The 14,111-nt window shown below is 45.1% G+C and overlaps 2 protein-coding genes across 3 annotated transcripts in view; one reads left to right on the forward strand and one right to left on the reverse strand.

Annotated features, from left to right (window-relative positions):
* The window catches only part of cmc2 (C-x(9)-C motif containing 2), a 264,026-nt gene that overhangs the window by 197,567 nt on the left and 52,348 nt on the right, over nucleotides 1-14,111 (reverse strand). The gene's annotated exons all lie outside the window — the stretch shown is intronic.
* The window catches only part of gse1b (Gse1 coiled-coil protein b), a 162,632-nt gene that overhangs the window by 142,793 nt on the left and 5,728 nt on the right, over nucleotides 1-14,111 (forward strand). Inside the window, exons 4-12 of the mRNA XM_072380442.1 lie at nucleotides 2,808-3,016; nucleotides 7,812-7,978; nucleotides 8,215-8,415; nucleotides 9,505-9,651; nucleotides 9,763-10,124; nucleotides 10,837-11,167; nucleotides 12,442-13,079; nucleotides 13,235-13,347; nucleotides 13,475-13,739. Of these exons, the coding sequence (XP_072236543.1) occupies nucleotides 2,808-3,016; nucleotides 7,812-7,978; nucleotides 8,215-8,415; nucleotides 9,505-9,651; nucleotides 9,763-10,124; nucleotides 10,837-11,167; nucleotides 12,442-13,079; nucleotides 13,235-13,347; nucleotides 13,475-13,739 (2,433 nt within the window). The remainder of the gene's footprint in view (nucleotides 1-2,807; nucleotides 3,017-7,811; nucleotides 7,979-8,214; nucleotides 8,416-9,504; nucleotides 9,652-9,762; nucleotides 10,125-10,836; nucleotides 11,168-12,441; nucleotides 13,080-13,234; nucleotides 13,348-13,474; nucleotides 13,740-14,111) is intronic.

A 14,111-nucleotide genomic window follows, 5' to 3' on the forward strand; every position in this document is an offset into this window, starting at 1 on the left:
GCATGTGTGTGTGCGCGTGCGGCTCAGCTTGAGCAATCAACTGTGGAGGCAGACTGGGAGAGTGGGATGGGTAATAGAAGTGGGGATGGAGAAAGGAGCTTCACATTAATCAGAGCTTGGGACTGAGACAGGACTCTTCTTCTTTTTTTCTCTCTCTTTTTGTTGCTCTTTTCCTTCTGCGTCTACCTCCTCTGTCCCTCCCAACCCTGTTATCACACCACGCACACACCCCAACAAGTCACCATCAGTAGAGCTAATGAAGTGCAGGTTTAGAGCTGATGAGCCTATTTTAGACCCTGGGGAGGAAGGCTTGTGCTTGGTTCTTCCTCCTCTAGCTCCCTGCAGGCCCAGCATGTGTGGCCATCTTCTCTCAGTATAGATGGAACTGGATGAGCACATTGAAGTAATAACACCAGGCTGGTGCCAGTCACATGCCTAGTGTGTGTATATATATGTAGGATTAGTGTCCTACACATGGCGCCATGATGAGATTGTATGAACAGATAAATACACAAATGAACGCATCTAAAAAGGCAACTTCTCTCTGAAATCGAGCAGAGCCATTATTGGATGTAAGTGCTAGTTCTTTATTAAGTCTGTTTAAAGTCTGATTTTCATCTGGACGGTAGGCACTACGTTTGCTCAACAGAAGGAAAATTAAAGGGGGCGTGTGAAGAGGTGGCGGGGGCATGGGGTGTTGTTTGAAATGAGAAGGAAGGAACAAAAAGGAATAATAGCAGTTTGTTTGTTTTTTTTCTTGTGTTTTGTAATGTGTATGCCCATCGATGAAAGAAGCTTAGAAGTGCACACAGATTCTTCAAGCTGCAAGAAGAGAATAAAGCCATTGGTAGATGGCTCTTGTCTCTTTCATTTCCTTCCTACCCTCACCTGCTTCTCTTAATTATTTAGTCTGTCCTGTCTCTTCTCTGGTCTGCTCTGTCTCTTCATGGAAAAGGAGGAGATGGGGGGGGGGGGGGGGGGGGGGGGGGTAGATGTAGTACAGGTCTGTTGCTTAGCAGTTGAGAATAACTGTGATCCCCTTTCGACACACACATACGCAACCTTCTCCCACCCTCCTGCTTTATTTGTTCCCCGTCCTTGCATATGCATTTTGTGTGTGTGTGTGTGTGTGTGTGTGTGTGCACGCGTGTGTGCGTGCGTATATAAGACACACAGACACACAATATATGAGTGAATAGGCTGTGACACTAGAGCTGTATTAAGTGTAGCTCTGCTCCCCAGGCTGAGTGGGCTGCTATTGATTGGCCTAGGCTTGCAGGGGAGAGTAATGGCTGTCTGAGGTGAGGGGGGAGGATTAGGCCACTAATTGCCATTGTGCAGACAAGATATGACTGTCCCCACCCCACCCCCATCCACCACTCACCCATCTGCACCCCTCATCTCTGCTTTCCTTTCGGTTCCATCTCTGAGCTCTCACCTCAGACCTCCTCTGCCGTGTCACTGTTTTTTTTTTTTACTAACCGCTCCCTATCTCCCATAATTTTAGGTCTCACCTCTCATGTACACCCCCCTGCCCCCACCACTACCACCTATTACACAAAGATTTTTAATGGAGATGTCACCTCACCGGCATTATCGATCCTTTCCATTATTTAGTGTTATTAGTCAGAATGAAGAGTTTAAAATCATTAAATGTCCCTACGGCACCTTCTACAGGCAGACATCGTCTGTTAGGTTATGTTGCCACGGAAACCAAAGCAGGGGAGAAATGGCGGTTGAGTTTCAGATCTGTGGTTTTTGTTCTGGTGGTGATAATTGGAGAGGAAGCAGATCTGAAACTGGCCTGAATTTTCATCGACTTCTTTTTTTTTCTTTTTAAGATGACTGCTTGTAAACATGTTGAAGCACAGAAGCATACGACTTGTACGTTTGCACATAAGCACGCATCTCTCGCTGTCCTTCTTTTGCAGCACCAAAGTGTCTGTCCCGTCGAGAGGGTTATGACCCAGTTTGACTGTGTAATGCAGCGCTTGCTCTGAGAGCGGGTGATATGCAGCACACTGTACTTTCAAGAGAAGCTGAAGGCTTACAGAGAAAGAAAGGGGTTGATGGGGAAATGGAGACGACATACATGTTAAAACACAGGAAGATGGTAAAAAAAAAATACAGTGACGAATAGAAGCGTGACCAGAAGGACGGGTAAACACAAAGAAGAGTTAGTGGATATGATTGAGAGGCAGAGAAGGTGAATGGTGAGACATCTACGCGGTTACAGTTGGCTATGTGAAACTGCAGATTTTAGTGTATAAACGTGAGCAAGATCATATGAGAGCTTTGGAACTAGAGAGAAAAACCGAGATGTGTTGAAAGTGAGGCATGTGACCAGACCGTGACCCTGCGCTACAGGGTTTCCCCGGAGGGCTTTGTTAATGTGGCACAGCCACGGCCCAACAGAGAAGCTCATTGGGCCTGCTTTTCACCACCTGCCGTGTGTGTGTATGAGTGATGGAGGGGGGTGTCCAATGTGCAGTTGTAAGCACAGCACAGCATATACATATACAGTATTACTGTTCAGGTTTAGAGTGTTCTCATGTTGTGTGTGTGTGTCCTACATGTCGAGGCTGTGTGACTCTCATGGGGCTGCTCATTCTGATCACTGTCAGGGGCCTAAGGCCATCCATCTGTTTATGTGTGTGTGCATGTGAGGACATTATTAGTTGCTATTGTTGTTTCCTTGTGAAGTAGCTAAGCTGCGTGGTTTCATTTGCCTGTTTTTAGTAAAGAAAATCTATACTTTTATGAGCTCTGTTTGACTCTACTTGTGTCATTTCTCTGTATTTCTCCAGCCGCATCGTCCATCAGTAGCGAGTCCTCTCCAGTATCCTCCCCCGCCACCAACCACAGCTCTCCAGTCAGCACGCCCAAGAGAGGTCCTCTTGGTCCAGGACCTGTTCTGGTTCCCCCAGCGGGCCACAGTGTGCCAAACACCCCACCTGTAGTCACCATTGCTCCAACAAAGACCAGCAACGGCCTGTGGAGGAACGAAGGTCGCCAGGTAAACGCATTGAGACCCCCCCCTGACATTAACCTTCTGGACTCCTCTCTCCTTTTTTATTTTAGCTTCTCTTTTTAGAAGTCCCATTCTTGTCTGGTGATGTATTTATTTATTTTAAATTCCATTCCTGTTGCATATTTGGATCATAAAGCAGCATTCAGGTCTTCTCACTCTGCACGTCGCATTCTGGCACAATTGTATATCAAGGCGGGCTCTTGAGGGATTAACAGATTTGGTAGCTGGCTCGTAACATAAACTATGGAAGTATTTACTTCACATTTGTTCATGTGACTTAGCTGGCAGGTCTATGAATGTACCCCCACCCACCCACTCAGCGACTCCATGCGTTAAACAGTGCCAGCTGCCACTGGGACATTGGAGTGACAGCTTCAACGGCAACTAACATCTGTGCCCCTCGAGGCCCTCTCCCACTTGGCCCCTGGATTAGTCCCTCCTAAGTCCCCGTCTTGTGTCTCCTAAACCCCCTCAACCTCAGCTTTAGCCTCACCCCTTTCACCTTGGCAGTCAAATGCATCATCTACCTCATCAACCTGACACCCACTCTTGGTTATACAGTGTTGGACAGAGAAAGATGGAGAGCTGCTTGCTTTGATAAGGAGTAGATTATGTTCTTGCTTTAAGCCTTCTTATCTCCGCTCAGGGCTAATGGTTGAGGCCAAGTGCATGGTTATGAACAGTCCTCGGCAACATGCGGAAACTCTCAGAGACACTTTGACGGTTCCCTGGAGACAGACAAAAGGGGGGATAGTGAAGGGTGGGTGAGAGGGTCAGTCAGCCAGCAATATGTAGCATTCAGACCATTGTCCTCTCTCCTGGAATCACCCCTGACCCTCACCCTCTGCAGCCACATCTTTTACAAAATAACCCATCTGCAGTTCAGGGGTCAGTCAGAGCTGGAGACTCTCACAGTGATGTCACCCTATTTGCCATTCCTTTAGCATCAATATTTCACAGCGCGGGAGGAAAATAAAAGCGGCCGCAGCTCTGGCTTCTCCTTCCTGCATACAGTGTTGCCAATTCTCCGCGTTTGTTTGTGTGCTTCTGCACACTGGCTGTGTGTGTATCTAAGAGGTCAAGCTCAAACTGAAAAAAGGTCAGATCACTGGGTTTGTGGCGCCCCAATGAGCAGTTCAGGGCCACCCTGCCAAGAATGAGGAGGTTAAGGGAGGTGATGGTGACAAGAGGTTGGAATGAGGGGTTAGAGGTTGGGGGGGACAGCAGGGGAGATGTGTCATGAAAACAGGCCTCGTCTCCCCATTTGTGCTGCAGCTTCAGAAAGAGCCAGAGGACCATAAAGGATACGCATACAAATGCACCATAAAATTGTTCCTAATTTATTAAGATGATTTCTGAGTAGCTTTCTACATTGATAGAAAAGGGAAGAAGGCTGCATACAGTGTGCAATCTGGATCTCCTGTAAAGTGTCTGTTTGTGTGTGTACACGCGTTATGTGTCCTCCTTTCTCTGTGTTAGAAAAGTATTCCAGTGTCTCTCTCTGGCTGAGATAGGAGTCTGCCTTTCAGAGGTGGGGTGATAGGCCAGGCAGTGAAGGGGGGAGGACTTGGTGCGTTGGCATTTTGCTTTAATGACTGCAGGAGTCTGCTCCCGCTGCTGAATGTAATTGCTTTATAATTGGCAATTTGGATTCATGGCTCCATCTGAGAGGCGTAAACGAGCACTCTACAATGCACGGGGTCTCCCACCCTCGCTGAGGGTTACAGGGGCCTGGCTCTTACAGTGGAAGATGGCTGTTAATGGATGTGTCCTTTGAGTTGGAGTTCTTGTATTTGTGTTGGGCAGTGTGTACTATGTGAGAAGTCAAAATGGGATAGCTGGTTGAATGTGTAGAAAAGTGACTAAGTGCATCTCTCTTGAGGATAGAAGGTTCGGGCATCCACATCTTTGTATGTCCTTCTGTAGGTGTGCATTCATATATTCAAGCAGAAATCCATAAATGAGGACTCAGAAAAATCAGAAAATCAAAAATGTATGTAGTTACAAAGCTATATAGTATAGTAATCTTCTATGTAACATGGATTTATTTTTTTTGGCTCTTAGTTACAGTGTAAATTGCTGAAGTAAGAAACTGAATTTGTCAGTTGGAATTATGTATCCACAACACCACAGTTATTGTTCTTCCATCTTCCCATGATAAGATTTATGTCAAATTGTTTTAGAAAAGGAACAGCTGATTCAATTTGAGTGGTTATCTGTGTCTGAGAATGGCCCCAGTTTACAGTAATCGTGTAACGGTAATGATCTTAATCCAAGTCCCTGTGACGCTCACATTGTGCATGTTGCACAATAACTTATTTCAATTGCTTAGTAAGTTCTGAAGATGGTGTTATTTGGTGCAACATTGGCTTTGATTCACATTTTAAGGTTACTCACAGATAACACGTTTTCCATCCTATAAACAGACTTTCATACGTCAATATCTGCATCACAGATGACGTTCGAGCAGTCATGACCACCATGGAACATTTTCATTGTCATCGTGTTGATTTTTTTCTGCACAGGCAGTGTGAATAAAAGCAGCTCCTGCTGTATTTACTGCACGTATTACTGTAAATACATTATTCACTAATCTTGTTCTTTTATATCAGTCTATATTTATGATGCTAAGGAGTAAAGGAGATGAGGAAATGCTCACAGTACATCACAGTAAGGATTTTGCTCGGTGAAGAGACCGTACGTTCAGAAAAGAACCTGAATAAAGACACATCTCCTTGCCTTAAGCCACGAAGGCTGCCAGACCTCAACCTCTCAGCAGTAAAGTGTTTAACTGGAAGATTTACTGGATATTATTGGTCTTTACACATACAGGGCAACATGAGTGAGTGATGAAGAAGTGACCCCCAAATGTTGACACATTTAACGCAGTGTTGTTATTCATATTGAATACGACAGGATTAGTTGAGCTTCCACAAGAATAATCCCTTGAGGTAACGTAGTTGACAGCTAAAAGTGGGCTGATTGCCAGTATTTCATCCTTTTTTAAACTTTAAGCACCTTTCAAGCGACATACTGAGATGGGGAAAACCTACAACATCGTCTGCTGACTTGCCAAAATAGAGGAACTTCACAACGTCTCATAGGAGACTGTTGAGCATAGACTATATATCTGAATTGGTTTTGCTTTTGTCATAAAACACTAGTTATTAAGGGAAATAATGACTGAAAACTATGTTCTCTTGTGGAAGAAATGTTGGGAAAAAATATAGCCTGGCGGCGAGCGTTATAGTGGTCATTTACAGGATGTAAGTTTTAGAAAAAATATTATTAGAAGAAAAATAATCTATTTATGAACTCACCCTGTGTGTCTAAAGACCTTATGGCACACAGAGGAAAATAAGACATTTGTACAAAGAAAGACAAAGAGCAAAGAGCAAACAGAAACTGCATTTTGCAGTTCCACAGCCACTATTTGATACTGAGTTATTTTGACATATGAACCTCTTTTCCAATTGGCTGCTGGGGCCGTCAGGGAACATCCACCTTCTCCCTGTGCTCATAAAGCTTTGAAAGGGGATGGGGTGCTTTGAGGGAATAAAGTGCTATAGTGTGTAGCGAAGCGCAACAAACCACAAGGAGCAAACAGTAACATAAGACTACAGAAAAGTGTGGAGAGGGGTTTAAACAAAGGGTGATGTGAGGAGCCTGAACATTAGAGGCATTTAAGACTGGATGTTGGCGCATCAGTGTCAGCCTGGGTCAGTGGCTGTGGAACAGGACGTGGAGGTAATGGCTCAGTAAATGGGATTTGTTTTATCAGAGGCAGCGAGAGAGAGGCTAGTACTGCTGTAAGGTCTCTTTCTAGCCCAGAGGTTAATTTAGTGGGGCAAGAACGGCCTTCTCTTCTCGCTCACCATCTTTATGGCTTTAGCTGGATCTTTTCAATCTTCCCTCTTTCTAGTTGTTCTCTTGCCAATTTCATCTGGTTTTGTATAACATTAGATAAATGTTCCACCGTTCTTATGGAAATCCTCCTTGACGGTATATTCCTCCATAAACGATTTCCTTGTACAACTTACAAGGATTGTAACATTTTCAGCTCTGCAGCTGCATTTGTAGGCAGAGGAAAACCAAAGCTTCAGAAAACGTACTCCCACAGCGGGATGCCTTTTGTAGCTCTGAAACGGTGTATGTGCCTGCTTGAGTGTCTGTGTGTGTTTGTTGTGGGATTGGCTAAGTGAGACCAGGCTTGCTGCCAAAGGGAGGGAGGTGAAAGAAAAGAGGGGAGAAACAAAAACAGAGACAGAGGGATGTTGCTTTTTGGACTTTATTGTCTTCCCTGTAGATGTTGTTTTATGAAAGATGTGTGCACATAATCACACACACACACACTTATCCTAAGATCAAAGTCATCATCTCTAGAAGCTCTGCTGTTGTCTACCATTACCACGTCCTCATCGATCATACAGATGTCATCTATTGTTTTACTGCTGTCTTTTCACCACTCTCTTTCTCCTCCTTCCATTTTGTAATACAGTATTTCCTTAGAGAAATGTTAAGCTGTCTATTTTTACTGGGAAGTGGTGTGTGTGTGTGTGTGTGTGTGTGTGTGTGTGTGTGTGTGCGCGCGCGCGCGTGTGTCTGAGAGATACAGACATTGTATTAAAGTGCCTAAGGTAGCAAGAGAGGGTGAGGGAGGCTGCCATGCCACAAACAACCCCCCCTCATCAAAGGATTGGCTTCATGAGCAGTGACAACTGTGACGGTCACAGGTTCTCACGCACAATGACTAAGGCTCTCTTTCTGTATCTTTCTCCAGGCTGACTCGGGGCCTCGTGGGGCCAGCAGGGAACGTCTGTGTGTCGAGGGGTCCCTCTCTCAGGAGAAAGGTGGCCCCTCAGTCCCTGCTCACCTCTTGGGAAACCCCTATGCCTTCGGTCTCACCCCCGGTGCTGTCATGCAGGACTCCCGTTTTCAGCCACTTAAGTAAGTCAAGCAGTTCTCTGCAGTTACCTGTGACTTTGCTAATTCAACTTCTTGTTTTTTTGTTACCACTTACTTTGTTGTTATGCTCAATAATTCATGTGTATATTACATGCTCCAGAATAAGCAGCAGAATTTTATATAGATTCTTAGTGGAAACTGTGGAGATTCCACGAGTAATAATCTAACTAACCATATTTTTCCGTATGTTTCGCCTTTACTCCTTCGGTTATCTTCAGCCTGCCCAGACAGTTGACTAACGCGGTGCCTCCAGGTCCGGTACCAGAGGAATACCTCCGGGGTTTTCGGCCCTATGCCACAACTGAAGATGCCCTGAGGATGCAGTCTTTGCCCTTGGGCCTGGACCCTGCTACTGCAGCGGCTGCTGCTGCCTACTACCACCCCAGCTACCTGCCTCACCCCTCCTTCACGCCATACAGGTAAGCCTCTCGTTGGATTCGTTTAGTTGACTTTGCACAGATTCCCTTAGAGACCAAATGGTGCTGTATGTATTTGTTTAATACTCAGCAGTAAATGCATTAGTGCATAAGTGACCTTGAACTGAAGCTCCCACAGATAACATATTTCACTGATGTTTTTTTTATTTTTCATATTGAATAGACAAAGAAAATGTAAAGTTTAGTGAAATGTGACCAAGACATAGGACGGCATAATGATTTCTATCAGGTTCTAAGTAAACTCAAGGCAAAGTAACAAATTAGGAGTGAAGCTTGCCAAATGAAAGGGGACAGAGTATCAATTTTAAGTTCTGGCACTTAGCATTTTGGTACAGTAACTGTTTGCAACACTCAAGCTCAGAGTCCTAAATGATAGATATACAGGGTATAATTGGACAAGCTGCTGGTACGAAGCCTGTGTTTGAAAATGTCTGGTTCAGCGATGTCAAAATGCTTTTAAGAAGCCCATTAAAAATGAATAACACATCTGTTTACTTCCTAATGCTGTGGTAATGCCATTAATGTTGCTCTTTCGCTTGCTTAGCTTAAGAAAAGGAGTCCTACATTTAGTTTGGTTGTTCTTAGCTCCATATGTTTGTAACCTGTTCATGTGAGATTGTGAGAAATCCCAAAATTAGGCTTTCTTTAAATTAAAACTGTTGTGTTGAATAATGAAACCTAATTCATGTCATTGAGTGCTATGCATGGTCGCGTGTCTTTGTGTGTGTGTGTGTGTGTGTGTTTGAATGTCTCCATGTGTGTGATCTCTCAACTAAGCAAGATTGTAGGACTGCAGTTCCCATCACACACACTGCGCTATAATGGATTTAATAAGGGTTTGGGCAGAAGATGTCACACACATACACAGTCTCCTGCTAGCCGCTGTGTGGTGATTGAGGTTAGCTGACAGACACTGCTGCATCCTTGAAAGATGGAAGACCCCGTGATGTCGCCTCTTTGGGAGATGGAGGCTCGCAGGTTAATGAAAGCGAACGCTGCATTGTCACACAGGGAGACTGACTTTCTCTTCTTCTCCCTTTTCTCTTTTTACTCGTAATCCTTATATCCCAGGATGGATGACCCGTTCTGTCTCTCTGCTTTGAGGTCACCTTTCTATCCACCCCCCATCCATCCCCCTACTGTTCACATGCACCTACCTGGGGTCCGCTACCCTGGAGACTTCACGCATCCTTCTCTGTCAGCCCTGCAGTCTGAGAGGTAAAGTCTCCCGCAACAAATACGCTGAGCAACGATGCGTCTTTCTTTCTAATGTCACTGACATCTACTTTTGTTTTTAGCCAACTTGATTGATCTATTTTATTTTCCTAGACTCCAGCTGGAGGATGAACTGCGGCGTGAGAGGGAGCGCGAACGAGAACGGGAGCGTGAAAAAGAGAGGGAGCGGGAGGCCGAGCGAGAGAAAGAGCGGGAGAGGGAGCGAGAGCGTGAAAGAGAACGAGAGAAGGAGCTCGAGAGGGAGAGGGAGCGCGAGAGAGAACGGGAGCGTGAGAGAGAACGGGAGAAGGAGCGGGAAAGGGAGAAAGAGCTGGAGAGGCAGAAGGAGAGGGCGCTGAGGGAGAAGGAGCTGCAGGCATCCAAGGCTATGGAGAACCACTATCTAGCTGAGCTCCACCCCATGAGGGGACAGGAAGAACGGACCAAGCCTGAGAGACTAACCCCTAATCGGGCTGGTATGTGTCCATGCATCCTATGTAGCCTTTGTAAGCTGCAATCATGCTGCTTATGAACACTTGTCCTTGTAAACATGTCATATACAGCTGAAACAGACCTGTAAATCAGTCAATTAATCCATGTCAGACTAATCTGCTGTCACTGATTACAATAAACCAGATATCCAAAGTATTAGGTGGTCGGTCAGAAGAAACCACTGTTGGAATGACGTGCTGGTACTTTTGTTTTTACACCAGTTGAGCAATTTAAGGAACAGTTTGCATAATTGGCTTGAAAAGGGGCTAAAATATTCAATCAGCTCTAACTTGATTATTGGCTTGCAGTCTGTCATACAATTGTCATTTGTTTGAATAAAATGGATAACAATAACATGAACATATTCCTGTAGAGTTTACCTGTTGTTTATGTAAGTCAATGATTTGACTTTATGAACTATTATTGATGTTAGCATAACATCTGCTATTGTAGTTAGTTAGTAACCAGTATGTATAAACCTTTCACTGTAATGACAATAGCCACTTAACTTGAGAAAAAAAGAGCAACAAATAGTTCAGTTTTCCAGGGCGAAACTAGTTCCTTGAAGACTTTTGCTCTCTTTTTTCCCTACCTCTTCACAGTTAATATTAAACAGAAAAACTGATTATAACAATTGTCTCCATCTGGAAAATCAAGTTGGTTTGTTTTTTTAGGCTGACTTTTCTCTCTCTGCAGATAAAACCAAAGAGCCCGCACTCCCAGCCCCCAAGCCAGTCCCACCTGGAATCCACCCTTCAATGGTTCAATCGCATCACTCTGTTCCAGGTCTAATCTCAGGCCACGGCCTCTACATGGGGCCCAACAGTGTAGCCGCAGGCCTCTCAGCCTCAATGATCGCTCAGAGGACCAATGAGGAAGAGAGGTGGTTGGCGCGGCAACGCAAGCTGCGGCAGGAGAAAGAGGATCGTCAGTACCAGGTGTCTGAATTCCGCCAGCAGGTCCTGGAGCAGCATCTGGACATGGGCCGGCCAGCTGACGCACCAGATCACAGGACAGACTCGCACAGGTGAGACAACACTAAAGGTCAACTTGATTCAGAACAGCCAAGAAATTTCACACAAACACACATTTGTTGTGGCAGTTTCTTTTTATTTCTTTGTTGTTGTTGATTTTACAATTGCAAAGATGTTTTGCCTATTATCTGATGGAGATGAGCACTTTTGGGGTCTGTGAGAGCAGAATATATGCATGTTTTCGGTGTTTTTGGGGTTTTTTTTGGGGCTGTTTCTGTTTGCCCGATAAGGAGAGTTATTGCACAATTTTGAAACCTCAGAGGCTGGCATGCTTTAGAAGTTTCTCTTGGGCAGGTCTGGGGGGAAAAAAAGGCATAAAATCTTCTCTCTTTCTGCCCAAATTGCATAAGTATGAACGCACAGGGACTGATTCTCATCTAATCCACACAACCGTGCACAGCAAAACACCCCCCCTGCCTACCCTGTATTGTTACAGTGACAGTGTGTTTGTGTTGTTGTGTGCAATTAAGAAGTGAGGTTGTGGTCAATGCTGGTAGGACAGGGGTGATGCACAAACATCTCCTATCAGTAACCCTACAGTATAATCGCATAATCACAGCTCACAGGCTGCAGATTGCAGATAAGACGCACATTAAATCGTTCACACACAAACACAAACACAAGCAGGAGCCATAGATAATTTGACTGGTCATGCAGTGTGCATTATTGGCAGGTTTCATTTGGAAATATTCTTAAGAAAGCGTCCATCAGCCATCTGCCATCTGCCTTTCTTTCCTCTTCACTGTTACAGCTTCTAGACCCCCCCCCCCAGTAATTTTTTTCCTCTTTTTCCAACCTTGAATACATATGTACTCATCCACAATCATTTCAGTGTGATTCCCTTTCTTTTCATTTAAAATCCACTCCTCTTCTTACCGTCCCTGGGTCATTCATACACTGGCAGGCTATTTCAACTGGCCTCTTCCTCAGAATACTGCTCTTTTCTGTGGAGGTGTGAGTGCGTTTGTGTGTGCACGCATGCCTCACTACAAAGGCCTTAAAGATCAAAAAGAGGCCTGTGTATCTGGGGGACAGTGTGTGCCTTAGCCACATCCACACTCTCCTCTGGGCTACTCTGTCTGGGACTGATAACGCTGCTGTGCACAGGCACAATGACATGACTAAAAGGGAGGAGACATGGCATATGGACACTGTTGTGCAGAATCTATGATCAGGAAGCACTCTTTATAAATGTTTATAAAAGATGTGCGGCACTGTACTCCACATATAACAGATGTGCAATTCCTGTTTAATTCTATCTCTACAGATCCATACCAAATCACCACGAACCAGGAAGCCGGGAGCATCACCCCCACTTAGGCGCCCCGCCACCTCTCATCTCCCCAAAACCTCCACAGCCACAACGTGAACATCACCCTCCCACAACCCTGTGGAATCCTGCATCTCTTATAGAAACAACCTCAGAGTCCAGACGTAGCCACGAGCCCTCAGGGATGGGACACTACGAGCTCAGTCAGCTGCCCCCGGGGCCCTCCAAATATGAGGATGGAGCACGAAGGAGAGATGTGGGCGCAATGGATAAATATCCTCATCTAAGAGGTCCTCCAGGCCTGACTGAGCCTAGCACCTTCCTTGCTGATCTGGAGAAATCTACCCAGTCCTTCCTCAACCAGCAGAGGGCATCACTCTCTCTGACAAGCCAATATGAAATGGGGGGAACCTTCAAAAGCAGTGCTGGACTGAAAAGCCCCCAGGGACACCCAGGTTTGAGCAGACATGGACAAGGGGTTGGAATGGTCCCTGGACCAGTGATGGGACAGGTATCCACACTGGGAATGGGTCCAGACACAGTGTTGATCTTCGATGAGTTACTTCAGCAGCACCGGAGGCCTGTTAGTAAGCTGGACCTGGAAGAGAAGAGGAGACGGGAGGCCAGAGAGAAAGGTATTCACTACAGGCATATCCTTCTATATAATAACCTGCACTCTTACATGCTTTAAAAAAAATGATAACCACATCTTTTCGATGTAGCCTTCATCTGTTACGAGAGGATTTTCTGAAAAGTAGTGTTTCAGGAGTCATTTCTGTGATTTCTGCAGGTTACTACTATGAGCTGGATGACTCGTATGATGAGAGTGATGAGGAGGAGGTGAGAGCCCATCTCAGGAGAGTAGCAGAGCAGCCCCCACTCAAACTGGATGACTCCACAGAGGTAAAATAGCAGCCAGCGCATTTGCTTTTGGAGCTTTTCCATGATGGAAGACCATACAAGTCATTGTGATGAAACACTCCAGTTAGAGGATCTTTTTTCTTTTTTTTTTTTTCATCTCCCTGTATAGAAAATGGACTTCCTGAGAGTGTTTGGCCTGACCACGGTTGGCAGGCATGATGACCTCGTGCAGCAGAAGAGAAGGAAGAGGAGGAGGATGCTCAGGGAGCGAAGCCCTTCCCCACCTGCCTCACAATCAAAACGCACTCCCACTCCTTCTCAACTCAGCACTCGCTTCACCCCTGAGGAGATGAACCGGGCACCAGAGCTGGAGGATAAAAAGAGATTCCTCACCATGTTCAGACTATCACATGTCACCATACAGCAGAGGAGAGGTATGCGTATACACCCTGTGGATCAGTTTCTCCATCCAACACTTTTAATCAACTTTACGTTTTAAAACACAACGTGGAAACAATGTTTCCATGGAAACAATGACTCCTTATTGTTCAAGTTAAGAACGGGTGGATCACTGGAGCCAGCTTTGTGCAATTAAGGGAACAGAATTTCTTTTTATTAACGCATCTATCTTTGTACCATATCTTGAGACATAAGTGAGCTCATATCTGAATACCACAGAATAAGCTATTATAAGATTATATGACTAAACTAAGACAGTGGCCTTAACATGCCAAGCAAACATCTCCATCAATTACTTGTATCCCCTTTTCTCAATCCTGCAGGGTAAAGACTGATTGCATGCTCAT

Source organism: Leuresthes tenuis, unplaced genomic scaffold (assembly GCF_036924035.1).
Source record: "Leuresthes tenuis unplaced genomic scaffold, fLeuTen1.0.hap1 SCAF_2, whole genome shotgun sequence".
Classification (NCBI taxonomy): domain Eukaryota; kingdom Metazoa; phylum Chordata; class Actinopteri; order Atheriniformes; family Atherinopsidae; genus Leuresthes; species Leuresthes tenuis.